This window comes from Schistocerca cancellata, chromosome 3 (assembly GCF_023864275.1).
Source record: "Schistocerca cancellata isolate TAMUIC-IGC-003103 chromosome 3, iqSchCanc2.1, whole genome shotgun sequence".
NCBI lineage: Eukaryota > Metazoa > Arthropoda > Insecta > Orthoptera > Acrididae > Schistocerca > Schistocerca cancellata.
In genome coordinates, this window is record NC_064628.1 from 87,035,356 (window position 1) to 87,051,342 (window position 15,987).

General features: G+C 45.3%; 1 protein-coding gene across 1 annotated transcript in view; it reads right to left on the bottom strand.

The window, feature by feature from the left end:
* The window catches only part of LOC126177070 (facilitated trehalose transporter Tret1-2 homolog), a 64,513-nt gene that overhangs the window by 34,217 nt on the left and 14,309 nt on the right, over window positions 1–15,987 (bottom strand). The window contains exons 2-3 of the mRNA XM_049924310.1: window positions 6,451–6,579; window positions 21–277 (exon numbers count right to left, since the gene is read on the bottom strand). Of these exons, the coding sequence (XP_049780267.1) occupies window positions 21–277; window positions 6,451–6,568 (375 nt within the window). The 5' untranslated portion in view covers window positions 6,569–6,579. The remainder of the gene's footprint in view (window positions 1–20; window positions 278–6,450; window positions 6,580–15,987) is intronic.

The window sequence follows — 15,987 nt, forward strand, 5'->3', positions numbered from 1 at the left end:
CGCTTCGGCGAGCTACTCACAGAGTCGCTGTGGGCGATGATCATCCAGGAGGCGATGAAGGGCAGTAGGAGTGCGGCGATGAGGCTGCGTGGCCCCACGCGGGCCGCCAGACAGCCCGCGGGCAGAGCGCCCAGCGCGGCGCCCACGTTGAGCAGCGCGCTCACCCAGGAGCCCGCAGACTCGGACACAGGGAACGGGTTGGTCTCGCGCTGCAGCAGCGGCAGCGCCGGCGACGTGTAGCCCATGCAGGTGCCAGCCGACAGCGCGCCCGCGGTCGCTGGCGACAGTAGAGGAGCGAGATTTTGAGCTGGCGCCAAGGTATGTCGTCTCGGGGCGGGGACTCGTCACAGAGTGGTGCAGGATGTTAGTTAGGTCCTACCAGGCGAACACTGTCAACTTGAACGATGCCTGGGCAAACAGTACTCTGTAGGCATAAGTTGGGTTTGGGTTGTTTTTGGGAAGGAGACCAGACAGCGAGGTCATCGGTCTCATCAAATTAGGGGAGGATGGGGAAGGAAGTCGTCCGTGCCCTTTCAAAGGAACCATCCCAGCATTTGCCTGGAGTGAGTTAGGGTAATCACGGAAAACCTAAATCAGGATGGTCGGACGCGGGATTGAACCGTCGTCCTCCCGAATGCGAGTCCAGTGTCTAACCACTGCGCCACCTCACTCGGTGTGTAGGCACAAGTGCTCAGGTTACTGCCCAATGGGTCGAGTGCAGAGTCAAGGCACCGGTGACGTGTAGCCCATGCAGGTGCCCGCCGACAGCGCGCCCGCGGTCGCTGGCGACAGTAGAGGAGCGGGATTATGAGTTGGCGCCAAGGATGTCGGCTTGGGGCGAGGACTTAAATCATGCCTCGGCACTCTGTAGGCACAAGTGCTCAGGTTACTGCCTAACGTGTCGAGTGCAGAATCAAGGCGCCTGCGATGTGTAGCCCAAGCAGGTGCCCGCTGACAGTGCACCTGCGGTCGCTGCCGACAATAGAGGAGCAGAATTGTGAGCTGGCGCCAGGGTATGTCGACTCGGGGAAGGGACTCGTCGCAGATTGGTGCTGGACGTTAGTTAGGTCCTGCCAGGCGAACACTGTCAACTTGAACGATGCCTGGGCAAACAGCACTCTGTAGGCACAAGTGCTCAGGTTACTGCCTAACAGGTCGAGTGCAGAGTCAAGGCGCTGGATGCGTGTAGCCCATGCAGGTGCCTGCCCGACAGCGCGCCCGCAGTCGCTGCCGACAGTCAAGGAGGGGAATTGTGGGTTGGCGCCAGGGTATGTCGGCTCGGGGCAGGGACTCGTCACAGAGTGGTGCCAGACATTAGTTAGGTCCTGCCAGGCGAACACTGTCAACTTGAGCGATGCCTGGGCAAACAGCACTCTGTAGGCACAAGTGCTCAGGTTACTGCCTAACGGGTCGAGTGCAGAGTCAAGGCGCCGGCGACGTGTAGCTCATGCAGGTAGGAGACAGCGTGCCCGCGGTTGCTGCCGACAGTAGAGGATCCGAATTGTGGGTTGGCGCCAGGGTATGTCGACCTGGGGCGGGGACTCGTCACAGAGTGGTGCCGGACGTTAGTTAGGTCCTACCAGGCGAACACTGTCAACTTGAACGATGCCCGGGCAAAGAGCACTCCGTGGGCACAAGTACTCTGCTCAGGTTACTGTCAAATGCACCGAGTGCAGAGTCATGGAAGGGAGAAACATTGGGGCCTAACATCCTGTTAACCATATGACTAAGAAAATACGGATGTTAGCTGCATGGAAAATCAGTGTCAGGTGTAATGGTGAACAAATGAAGCACACTGTACCTACGCACACTGCCTCTTCGTCAATATTGCTAGTTATAATTTTATTTTCGAAGACTGCTTTCAGCAAATCCGTTATCAGATCATACGCAAATACATCTAAATACACCTCCATTATATGTACAATATATTGTATCAAGTCGCGACATGTCATTCCAAGAACATGCAGAAAGCTATACGTCTTCATTTCAATAATAAAACAAGATTTACATATAATATTATGCTTATTGCATTGACTGCACAAGCTCTTGTTGACACAGTAGATGAAAGGAGCTCCCTTTCTCTCTTGTGTCAACACGAGCTTGTGTAGTCAATTCAATAACCATCATATTTTATGTAAAAAAATATTATTATTGAAATGAAGACGTATAGCTTTCTGTAAGTTCCTGGAATGACGTGTCATGACTTGATACAATATATTGTACATATAATGGAGGTACATTGAGATATACTTGCATACGATCCGATAATGACAACTTCGACTTACCGAATCTAGTCAGACGGCCAGGGTGGCCGAGCGGTTCTAGGCGCTACAGTCTGGAACTGCGCGACCGCTATGGTCACAGGTTAGAATCCTGCCTCGGGCATGGATGTGTGTGATGTCCTTAGGTTAGTTAGGTTTAAGTAGTTCTAATTTCTAGGGGACTGATGACCTCAGATGTTAAGTCCCATTGTGCTCAGAGCCATTTGAACCATTCTACAGCTGTTTAGCCAATAATAAGCTTTAGAATATGTTACTGAAAAGGAAAAGAATATACAAGGTCGAAAATCAAAATTATGTACGAACTTCATAGAACTAAAGGAAATCATTCCTGTTGTATCGGGAATTTTTGAATCTAGTCACCAAAGATAGAATTTTGGCTGTTGAACTTTTTACTTCTGTGTTTTACATTACTCTGATCTCTAACAAACTTGAATAATGTCAAGTGTAAGTAAAATTGTGTTCCAGACAGCGTCTTGAAGCCGCATCTGACTTATGATGGGGATGATACTGGGCTGGAAAGTGTCTGCCGGCCGCGGTGGTCTAGCGGTTCAGGCGCTCAGTCCGGAAACGCGCGACTACTACGGTCGCAGTTTCGAATCCTGCCTCGGGCATGGATGTGTGTGATGTCCTTAGGTTAGTTAGGTTTAAGTAGTTCTAAGTTCTAGCGGACTGATGACCACAGATGTTAAGTCCCATAGTGCTCAGAGCCATTTGGAAAGTGTCTTATCAAGAGTCGAGAGCTGGAGCAAGCAGAACGAGTGTGGGGTTGATTGGGTTGTTTGGGGGAAGAGACCAAACAGCGAGGTCATTGGTCTCATCAGATTATGGAAGGACGGGGGAGGAAGTCGACCGTGCCCTTTCAAAGGAACCATCCCGGCATTTTCCTGGAGCGATTGCCGGACGCGGGATTGAACCGTCGTCCTCCCGAATCGAGTCCAGTGTGCTAACCACTGCGCCACCTCGCTCGGTAACGAGTGTGGGGTTATGTTGGTGAAGAGGTTGAGATGAGAGGTTCAAATGGTTCAAATGGCTCTGAGCACTATGGGACTTAACATCTGTGGCCATCAGTCCCCTAGAACTTAGAACTACTTAAACCTAACTAACCTAAGGACATCACACACACCCATGCCCGAGGCAGGATTCGAATCTGCCACCGTAGCGGTCGCGCGGTTCCAGACTGAAGCGCCTAGAACCGCTCGGCCACACCGGTCGGCTGAGATGAGAGGATATGGGGGTAAGTTTATAGCTGGGAGGACGGATAAACGTCAGTGGAGAGTTCTGGGTGAAGAACGGAGGGCCACATGAAGCAAACAGCAAGTAGAAGTTCTTTCCAAATTTCACCAGTAACTTTTTGTAAAGATCGACTGTTATTTTTGTGCATTACAATAAAGACAACGGAACAATGCAGCGCTTCACATGTGGAAAACATCAGGAATAAATGGCACAGCACATGGAGAATGCACTTGAAAATGGGAATCATTTCCCGAAACGCCTCGTGCAGAATACAAATGAAAGGAAAACTGTGAGTGGTGGCGGAACCCGTTAGAAGATGTAGTTTGCGGGGGAATCTTTTGAAACATGAAGTTTTTCTGGTGTGGCATGTTTGCCGCTAGCGCTTAAGGGGAGCCGGAGGTGGTCAAATCCAAAAAATTACGATTTTTTTTGCTACCGAAAATTAATTGGAACAATCCTCTTTAATGTAAACTTTGAATTATTGTTCTACTCGCCATAGAAGTGGAGTTATTACCATTTTCCCCCACGCCTGCAGAGGAAATAGGCGGCCGCTGAATGCATCTAACACCCTCTCGTGACTTCCTGGCGAACTGCTTGGGATTTTCTCGGCCTGTTACGCGTACAGCGCCTTATGTTACGCATACAACGAGTGTGCAAGGGTTGGCTACATTGTTTTCTGTGACAAATGTTACCCGTATTTCCTTACAGCTTACTCCTATTTTCCTCAGAATTTCTAACATCTTGCTCCATTTAATACTGTCGTACACTTTTGTTCTGGTTACGATGCCACCTTTTAGTAACCGTGTATATAAGAAGAGGAAGAACGCAGGGAAAAGAAAATTAACACTAATACCAAGTTGCGATACTACAATGAATAGGAGCGCGGAACATCGTCTCTCTGCTGTTTACCGTTTCGAATTAGTTCAGTGTTGCGCCTGTTGTTGGTAGTATTATACTTCTTGTGTAAAGCGGGTAATATGCAGTATGTACAAGAATCAGGAGGGAACAATAAAACCAATTTTTCATGACTTAGCACAGCCAGAATTGTTACACAAATGTCTACACGGAAAGACGCAGAATCCTAATGAGAGCATAAACAATTTGATTTGGAAAGTGATTCCTAAAAGGGTGTTTGTAAGCATAAAAACACTGCACTTTGGCATTTATGATGCAATAGCAACCTACAACCAAGGGAACAGTGTGAAGTGTGAAGTTCTGAAGGGATTAGGATTTACAGCTGGGGTGAACACTGTACGAGCAATAAGAAATATTGACAGAGAAAGGATAAGAGGAGCAGAAAGAAGAGAAAGGCATATGACGTATGATGGAACAACAGGCCAGAAAAGAAGACAGAAGAGGAAGCATTTGGAGGATGAAGAAGAAGACCCTGATAATCCATCCTATAGTGCAGGAATGTATTGAGAAACTTTGATAGCCATTTCCCATAAATTAGAATTTTTCGTATATAAGTTATTGTCTGTTCTACAAGATTATGGAATAGGAGGCAAACTTTTGCAAGCAATTAAAGGTCTTTACATGGATAGTCAGGCAGCAGTTAGAGTTGACGGTAAATTGAGTTCATGGTTCAGAGTAGTTTCAGGGGTAAGACAAGGCTGCAACCTGTCTCCACTGTTGTTCATATTATTTATGGATCATATGTTGAAAACAATAGACTGGCTGGGTGAGATTAAGATATGTGAACACAAAATAAGCAGTCTTGCATATGCGGATGACTTAGTTGTGATGGCAGATTCGATTAAAGTTTGCAAAGTAATATTTCAGAGCTAGATCAGAAATGTAAGGACTATGGTATGAAGATTAGCATCTCCAAAACGAAAGTAATGTCAGTGGGAAAGAAATATAAACGGATTGAGTGCCAAATAGGAGGAACAAAGTTAGAACAGGTGGACGGTTTCAAGTACTTAGGATGCATATTCTCACAGGATGGCAACATAGTGAAAGAACTGGAAGCGAGGTGTAGCAAAGCTAATGCAGTGAACGCTCAGCTACGATCTACTCTCTTCTGCAAGAAGGAAGTCAGTACCAAGACTAAGTTATCTGTGCACCGTTCAATCTTTCGACCAACTTTGTTGTATGGGAGCGAAAGCTGGGTGGATTCAGGTTACCTTATCAACAAGGTTGAGGTTACGGATAAGAAAGTAGCTAGGATGATTGCAGGTACTAGTAGATGGGAACAATGGCAGGAGGGTGTCCACAATGAGGAAATCAAAGAAAAACTGGGAATGAACTCTATAGATGTAGCAGTCAGGGCGAACAGGCTTAGATGGTGGGGTCATGTTACACGCATGGGAGAAGCAAGGTTACCCAAGAGACTCATGGATTCAGCAGTAGAGGGTAGGAGGAGTCGGGGCAGACCGAGGAGAAGGTACCTGGATTCGGTTAAGAATGATTTTGAAGTAATAGGTTTAACATCAGAAGAGGCACCAATGTTAGCACTGAATAGGGGATCATGGAGGAACTGTATAAGGGGGGCTATGCTCCAGACTGAACGCTGAAAGGCATAATCAATCTTAAATGATGATGATGATGATGATGGTGATATAAGGAACATTTTCTCAGAATCCACTCAAGCTAGAGAGATGAAATTTTCATAAGCACTCCTAGTGGTCAAACTTACATTGTAACACAGCCATTTGGCAATATGTTCAGTAGTTTCATTTCAGTTTAATTATAAAGCAATTATTTGTAAAAAAAATTGGGTCATTAATAAAAAAGATAATTAGAATGAAACTAGAAAAGATACTCCAAAATCCCTCTGTTATAACTGCAATACTAAACCACTCTATATGTTAAAAAAATTCAAATTTTTCTATTTGGTAGTTTATTCAAAAATGTTCCTCAAACTTAGTGATTTTATCATGGGCAGCATAGGCACCTCCGGCTCCCCTTAAGACAGGCCACAGTGTGTACTCACCTATGACGGCAGCAGCGTACTGGGGTAGACGGCTCGCGGGCTGTGGCGCGCTCTTGCCATCCGCAGCGATGATCAGCTCCGTGCGACTGTTCTGCTCCTGCAGCACGTGGCCCGACATGGTGGCCGCTCCTGCAACACACGCCCAACACCTCTACACCACTCCGCTCTGATTCCGTGTACACACGTACACAGAGGCGCCGAAGCATTATGACCACTGGCCAGAGCCAAAGTTAATGCTATCTTTGCGGGCACGTAACGCGGTAAGGCAAGTATTCAAGAGGAGCAGAAACCAATAGGATCCAGGATGCCAAATCCGTCAGTGGATCATGGTTGAAGTCATCACTACAGCAAAAATCTACTAATATCAGTATTGCTGGCCACCTGGATCCTCTTTTGATCACAACCGCGGTAGAATCTTCCCACACGTCGGTCGTATTCGTTTCTGCTCCGCTTGAATACTTGCCTCACCGCGTTACGTGTCCGCAACGCCATCAGATAGCATTAACTTGTGACGGTACGTCACATAAATGGACATTTGGAGAAAGGGAAAGGAAGTTTTTGTTATGAGACGTGTGAATTATAAGTTATTTCAAGACTGTGTACGCGTGCTTGATGTATGACAAATAGTAAAGAACGTAAGTTATTATTATCAAAACACAGATATCGATGTAATTAACAAAACACAGTTTGTTTGGTATAATCTCTGTGTAACATAGGCCATGAAGATCAGAGACAATACTTTGATTGAACTATCTCTCCTGTTTTGTTTCGTCTAGTGGTAGGAGGCCATTGTAGTGCTGTCTGATAATTAACGTAAGTTTTAACTGTATTTTTAAAAAAATACGATAGAAATTGTTATTAGAAAGTGTGTATGATTGACTTTGTTGCCACTTCTCATGATCGCAACCATTAATTATAATTAACAAAATTTTTACAGAACTTCGTAGTGCAGCGACCTCATCTCCCCTAGCAGGATTTAGTCAGCCATTACGCTGACGATTCATGTTATTAAATGTGAATGCGAGAGACTTCTCAATTTTGATCTTTCATTAATTTAGAAGTTAAAATTAATTTCAGTTACCAAAATTCACAGCACTGAATGAGTTCAGTAAGTTTCATTTTGGCCGCCTAACGGCAGACGAGATTCTCTCCAGTTTTGCCTTGCAAATAATGAATAATAAATATTGAAAATCGTTACATTCCTCAATATCTCAGTTAATCTTTATGTAATTTGGTACATAAATAACCCGTAGCCCCTGAGACCCATATTAATAATTACAGTTTGCGTAAGAATACGCATATTTTCTTTTCTAAATAGCAGCGCTCACGCAAACTATTTATTAGAAGGCGGTGAGTCGCGCGCTGTGTTTAAAAAATATTATATCGTACGTACTTCGGGGCAGCCGATGTCCGTACGAGTGTTATCGCGGTAAAAGTTAACTCAAAGTCTCATGTTAGCCCACAATATTTAAAGCCACCCCAAACCAAAATCATAAAATATATAATTATAAAAATAAAAATATACACTTATACCGTGATAGCACGTAACGCGGTGAGGCAAGCATTCAAGAGGAGCATAAACGAATAGGATCCAGGATGCCAAATCCGTCGGCGGATCATGGTTGAAGTGATCACTACAGCAAAAATCTACTAATATTAGTATTCCTGGCCCCTGGACCCTGTTTTGATCACAACCGAGGTACAATATTCCTACACGTCGGTCAGGGGCCTGAAGATGGCGTAGTAAAACGTTGAAACTGGTTGCGAAATAAAATAAATTGGAAGCTAGACGGCTGAAAGGTGTTTAATTTGACATCCTGCATCGGACAGCCGAGTCCCGGAACCATTTCTAAAAAGATGGACATACAGAGACCTTCGGACCCAGTGCATTAATCTCGACAACCCACCCACTAATCACCAGCCAAGTACCCTGTTGCGCCACTACATCTGTATTCCACCTTCCATGCACCTTCGTGCCTTATCCATCCTCTTTCTCCGGAATTTCAATCAGCTTCCACTATCCAACGAAGAAATCCGCTCTGAGGCATACCTTCCTTTCCTTCCCTACTCAAAATGCTCCAACTCACACCATTTTTCGTTTTACCTCCTTCCTCCACCTCCTTGACTTTTAGTCGCTACTTGCGGTGCCACAGGGCCCATGGTCGTACTCGTCATTCCACTTCCGTCAGAGCGTGATCATTTTCATCCCCCACCTGCATCACCATCACACCATAGAATCGTTGCATTCACCGGTTCCCCCCAGATCACAGAAATTATGCAGCGCCAGGTGTGAAGAAGTACTTTTATAGGTAACCACCTGGGTAATCCACGTGCTGTTGGCTTACAGCACAGTGGAGGAGGGGTGATGACGTAAAGTCTCTGATCACTGATTTTTATGCCCATGTCCAGGATTAATTTCTAAACCACAGCTCAGTGACTCAGGAAGTGAGGGTATATGACACTGTCGATGGTGACCCATCCATTGGATGTGGACGTTAAGCTCGCCAGACATCTTGGTGCTGAGCGAGAGCAGTGGGTTGTAATGGCACCAGGTTTCACCTGCTCCCTTAGGTTAGTTAGGTTTAAGTAGTTCCAAGTTCTGGGGGACTGATGACCTCAGATGTTAAGTCCCATAGTGCTCAGGGCCATTTGAATCATTTTGAACTTCCTTTTCCATAAATTTTATCTCGTCTAGTATAGGGTCTACTATTTCAGGATTTGGAAAAATTTCACTTTATTATTTAACTTTATGGCAGGCTGCTCTTCCTGACGCTCAGTCGTTAAAGTAGCCTAAGAGAGGCAAGTCGCTGCGCCACGTGTTTATAAATCGGGTAAACTTTGTTTTGTGTGCTGTCGAATTTTTATTGTTTGCGTATCGTAATCTCTGAGGCGGAATGTAGAAACGGGTCCAGCGTTCGCTTAAACTAGCCTTGGAAACCGCCTAAAAACCACATTCAGGTTCGACGCTGCTCCAGCCCACGGTCATGAATCAACCGCACGGATTGATTCGGGTTTGGATCACCCATCTATGTCACAAGCTAGAGCCCTGTACCTTACGCTGTATGACCTGGTTATCCAGTCAACCAGTATTCATTTTATTCCTGATTTTATATTTTTTAATATTATTTTATCCATGCTGGATCTCATGGACTCCGTGATTGGTTCAAATGGCTCTAAGTACTATGGGACTTAACATCTGAGGTCATCAGTCCCATAGACTTAGAACTACTTAAACCTAACTAACCCAAGGACATCACACACATCCATGTCCGAGGCAGGATTCGAACCTGCGACCGTAGCAGCAGCGCGGTTCTGGACTGAAGCGCCTAGAGCCGCTCGGCTACCACGACCAGCTGACTCCATGAATGATAATGATTGTTGATCAATAACGTAGTCAGCCAAAAAACTTTTAAAGTGCTTTAGTTCAATACCATAAATGGTTTCGTGCTCTCATGCCCATCTTCAGATGGCAAAAGTTTCTGATCACGTTGACATTTCGGTCAACAGCATGTCGTTCATTCCCGCACTGCTTTGCTTAAGGAGAATGCTTGTGACGATGTTAGATCAAACGAGCAGAGCGTCATTATGTACGGATGACAAGCTGCGACCTACGACTCGGTGACCAGCTGACGTCATAGGTGGCCGCGAGTACTCAAGCTACGGAATGTGTGCAAAGGGCGCGCCGACGTCATGAGGTCTCAGGGCAAGCGATGCACACGCGCTACGAAGTCACTGTTTACACCCGATCAGGGTTTTCCCCGACCTGTCGCTGACATTGGACGAATGCTCCCCACTTGAAATTTTTTGTTTGCTTCTTTTCGTGGAGTGTCGACAGTTCCTGAAAGTTCTTCACTCCGGGACAAGAAAATTATTGACGGAAATTTTTCATACTTTGATATGCACTAGACTATTGCAGAGGCCGCAGCGACAGTTGTAATTAATGCACAGACAGAACCGCCACAGGTTAACTTCGTTTTTTATTTATTGACTAATTCCGCTTGTCAGACTCGAACGTCTACATTCTTGGGGAAATTCAAATTGGTTCGAATGGCTCTGAGCACTATGGGACTTAACATCTGAGATCATCTGTCCCCTAGGCTTAGAAGTACACACCTCTATGCCTGAGTCAGGATTCGAACCTGCGACCACAGCAGCAGCGCGGTTCCGGACTGAAGCGCCTAGAACCACTCGACCACAGCGGCCGGCTTGGGGAAATTACAGGATGTAAGAATACAGGGTGTTTAGGGAGACCAAGAGATCAATACACTAAGCAGATTCAGGAGGATGTAGGTTGCAGTAGGTACTGGGAGATGAAGAAGCTTGCACAGGATAGAGTAGCATGGAGAGCTGCATCAAACCAGTCTCAGGACTGAAGACCACAACAACAACAACAAACTTACTGTTATAGATGATATGTCAAATGAAACAGCAGCTCAAACAGTTCTACCAAGAATCTTATAAATGTTCAATGTGAGCACCATTTGTCACACGGTGCACATCAAGTCTATAGCCGAGTTCTTCCCAAACGTTGATAAATGTGTCTTCAGTGATTGTTGCAACAGCTGCTTCAATCTGGTTTCTTAATTCAGGGAGGTCTGCTGGTAGCGGAGGCACATAACACACGATCCTTGATGAAGCCCCAATGGAAAAACATCGCAAGGCGTTAGGTCGGGTGAACGTGGAGGCTGTGCAAAGCAAGCCCTGTCATTGGGCCCCTTGTGGCCTACAATGAAGTTGAACTAATCACTTACTTCGCTATGCCAGTGAGGGGGCGCACCATCTTGCTGGGAAATTAAGTTCTGTGGCTCATCTTCTTCTAACTGTGGGAAAAGCCATTGCTCAAGTGTATCAAGGTAAGAAGTGCCAGTTACAGTATGTTCACCAAAAAAGAAAGGCCCATAAACTTTCCGCCAGGGTACGGCACAAAAAACAGTCACTTTAGGGGATTCTCGTTGCATTGTACCACCTCATGAGGATTTTCTGAGCCCCAGATGTGCACATTGTGAGTGTTAACATGTCCACTAAGGTGAAAGGTCGATTAATCACTGAAGACAATATGATCCAGAAAATCTTCATCGTTATGAAACAACATTTCGTTTGCGAAGTTGGCACATAATCCATGGTCTGCAGGCTTTAGAGCCTGTAATAACTGTAAACGGTAAGGACATAGTTGTACGCGTTTTCTTAAAACTTTCCAAACTGTCGACATGGGAACTTGTAATCCACGACTGATTTCTTTGGGCTATGAGTGAACGACTCTCTCACTCGCTCAACAGTCTCTTCCATTTACATAGGCAGCCGGTATCTTCAAATTGATGATACCATCTACGAATGTTATTATCACTTGGAGGATCACAACCGAACTTCAGCCGGAACGCACGTTGCACAGTAACTACAGATTCGGTCTTTGCAAACTGCAAAACACAAAACGCTTTCTGTTCAGTAGTCGCCATCTTCGCTACTACCGCTGTCTAGCGGATTGCGGCGTAAACATTGCGCGCTGCGCATGCGCACTGGTGCCAAACACAACTGTTTGAGTTGCTCTTTCATTTGACGTATCTTTTATAACTGTAAGTTTACTGCAATAAATGCTATAAAGCGTTAAAACCCCGATATTCATTTATAAGTACCCTGTACTATAAGGCTAATAAGTCACTGTTGGAAAAAAATGAAACGAATTACTTTGAGGTGCCCGCATCTCGTGGTCGTGCGGTAGCGTTCTCGCTTCCCAAGCCCGGGTTCCCGGGTTCGATTCCCGGTGGGGTCAGGGATTTTCTCTGCCTCGTGATGGCTGGGTGATGTGTGCTGTCCTTAGGTTAGTTAGGTTTAAGTAGTTCTAAGTTCTAGGGGACTGATGACCATAGATGTTAAGTCCCATAGTGCTCAGAACCATTTGAACCATTTTTTACACTGAGGTGACGAAAGCCATTGAATTTTTACATATGGTTGTAGTATCGCGTACACAAGAAAGGGCAAGGCATTGTCAGAGCTGTAATTTGTACTCAGGTGATTCGCGCGAAGAGATTTCCGACGCGATTATGACCACGCGACGGGTATTAACAGATTTTGAACACGGAATGGTTGTTGTAGTTAGACGCACAGGACATTCCATTTCGGAAATCGTTAGGGAATTCTGTATTCCGAGATTCGAAGTTCAAGACTCGCCACGGAAAACGCAGTTGCCGACGGCGTTCACTTACCGACGGAGAGCAGCGGCGTTTGCATAGAGTGGTCAGTGCTAATAGACAGGCAGCTCTGCGTGAAATAACGGCAAAAATCAATGTGGGATGTACCACGGACCTATCCGTTAGAAAAATGCTGCGGAATTTGGCGTTAATTGGCTACGACAGCAGATCACCGACGCGAGTGCCTTTGCTAACACAGCAGACGTCGCCTGCAGTGGCTCTCCTGGATTCGTGACCAATCGGCTGGACCGTAGACGACTGGAAAATCGTGACCTGGTCAACTGAGCTCCGATTTCAGTTCGTAAGAGCTGATGTAGGGTTCGAGTGTGGCGCACAGCTCACGTAGCCAAGGACCCAAGTTATCAACAAGGCACTATGCAACCGAGCGAGGTGGCGCTTTGGTTAGCACACTGGACTCGCATTTGGAAGGACGACGGTTCAATCCCACATCCGGCCACCCTGATTTAGGTTTTCCGTGATTTCCCTAAATCGCTCCAGGCAAATGCCGGGATGGTTCCTTTGAAAGAGCACGGCCGACTTCCTTCTCCATCCTTCCCTAATCCTATGAGACCGATAACCTCGCTGTTTGGTCTCTTCCCCCAAACAACCAACCAACCCAGGCACTATGCAAGCTCGTGGTGGCTCCATAATAATGTAGGCTGTGTTTGCATGGCATGGACTGGGTCCTCTGGTCCAACTAAACAGATCATTGATTGAAAATGGTTATGTTTGGCTACTTGGAGATCATTTGCAGCCATTCATGTGTTCATGTTCAGAAATAATTATGGAGCTTCCATGGAGTACAATGTGCCAAGTCACCAGGTCACAATTGTTCGTGATTGGTCTGAAGAACCTTCTGCATATTTCGAGCGATTACTTTGGCCACCCAGACCGTCCTACTTGAATCCCATCGAACATTCATGGGATACAAAATCCTGCACCGGCAACGCTTTCGCTGTTATTGAAGGCTATGGTGGCAGCACACTGACAAGAAGAATGGATAAGGTGATACGACATCTGTTAAGACATCCGGAAATAGATCCCACGGTACTAGAAGGAGCTGTAGAGGGTAAAGACTGCACAGGAAGACAGAGAGTGGACTACACCCAGCAAGTAATTGAGGACGTAGGTTGCAACTGTTACTATGAGATAAAGATGTTGGCACAGGAGAGGAATTCTTGCTGAGCCACATCAAACCAGTCAGAACTGACGACTGAAAAAAAAAATAGAAGTAATATGGCTCAATGTTTCTACAGAGGACTTCCAACGAGTTGTTGACTCAAAGCCACGACAAGTTGCTGCACTACAATCGGCAAAAGAGTTCTGACATGATATTAGGAGATATCTCACGACTTTTTTAACCTCAGGGTATTAACAGAGGAATGGAAATCGGTTTAGGTTCCGGAGAAAGATAGAAGCACGCGAAGCGAGATCGGTCCTACTACCTGTCTAAGAAGAGAGGTTGTAAAAAGAAAAAACTGCGTTCGTAGCATATGTAGATTTAGAGAAAACTTGGACTACAGACGTTGAAGTCTTCAAGGTTGCAAGAATAAAATACAGGGAGCGAAAGATTATTTACACAGTCTGCAGAAATCACATTGCAGTTGTAAGCGTCGAAATACACTAAAGGGAAGCAAGGAGTGCGGAGGGAGTGAAGCAGGGCACTAAGTTACCCAAAATGTAATTCAATACATCCAGCAAAAGGTAAAGTAAAAGGACTTAAAAATCAGGGAGAAGAAATAGAAAGTTGGAGGTTTGCTGATGACTAATTCTGTCAGAAACGGCAGAAAGCTTGGAAGAGCAGCTGTGAGGAATGTGAAGTGAAAATGTTCAAATGTGTGTGAAATCTTATTAGACTTAACTGCTAAGGTCATCAGTTCCTAAGCTCACACATTACTGAACATAAATTATCCTAAGGACAACAACACCCACCCATGCCCGAGGGAGGACTCAAACCTCCGCTGGGACCAGCCGCACAGTCCATGACTGCAGCGCTTCAGACCGCTCGGCCAATCCCGCGCTGCATGTGAAGTGACTTGAAAATAGATTAGCAGGTGAACGTCAACTGAAATAAAACAAGGGCAAGGGAATGTATTCGAATTAAGCGATGCTAAGCAAATTAGATTTGGAAATAAGACTCTAAAAGATTGAGTTTTGCTATGTAGGCATCAAAACAACTGACTATAGACAAACTAGAGAGGGAATTAAATGCAGGCTGGCAACAGCAGGAACAGTATTTTTCTAAAGGGAAAAATTTTAACGTCGAATATAATTTAAATGTTAGGGGGTCTTTTCTAAAGGTATTTGTCTGCATTCTAGCCCTGTACGGACGTGAAACATTGACGACAAGCGGTTTAGACATGAAAAGAATGGAAGCTTTTTAATGTGGTGCTGCAGAAGAATGTTGAAAAGCAGACGGGTGAATCGAGTAACTAATGAGGACGTAGTGAAGGTAAGTCGGGAAAAACGAAATTTATGGAAGAACTCAAGTAAAAAAAGTGGATCAGTTGACAGGACTTATACTGAGACATCAAGGAATAGTCAAACTGGTAATTTAACAAGTAAATTTAACAAGTAAAAATTTTTTATGTAAGACCTAGCCTTGAACACAGAAATCAGATTCAAAGGGATTTAGGTTGCAGCGGTTAATCAGAGACGAAGAGGCCTGTAAAGGATTTATTAACTTGGACAGCTGCATAAAACCAGTCTACGGACAAAAACAACAACAACAGCATCACATAAAGAGAATCATTAAAACACAAATTAAAACTTAGTAACTTACTTTCATTACCGTAGTGCCAATTCGTCAGTGGTTTAAACCACTAGCCGGCCACGGTGGTCTAGCGGTTCTAGGCGCTCAGTCCGGAACCGCGCGACTGCTACGGTCGCAGGTTCGAATCCTGCCTCGGGCATGGATGTGTGTGATGTCCTTAGGTTAGTTAGGTTTAAGTAGTTCTAAGTTCTAGGGGACTGATGACCACAGATGTTAATTCCCATATGCTCAGAGCCATTTGAGCCATTTTTTTTTAAACCACTGCTCGGCTCCTGTTTCCCTTACAAACAAGCATAGAAACAGATGAACGCTGACTGCCCAAGCACGCTCACAAAATAGGAAAGTGGAACCAGTAACAGCTCGCAACGTGTTTGACGACTGTGCTAGCGTGCGTGTTTTTATTTTTTATGTTTTAGTCCAGTGTGAATATTGTTTCCGTCATGTAACAGTTTTCACCTTCGTCATCTATATGGCTCTTACTGTCCCAGTGCGATGTGGTAACTTTCCACATTACGATTTTGATCATACATCCAGTCAAACAGCTTACAATGAACATTACAGACCACTTCACACTGATGC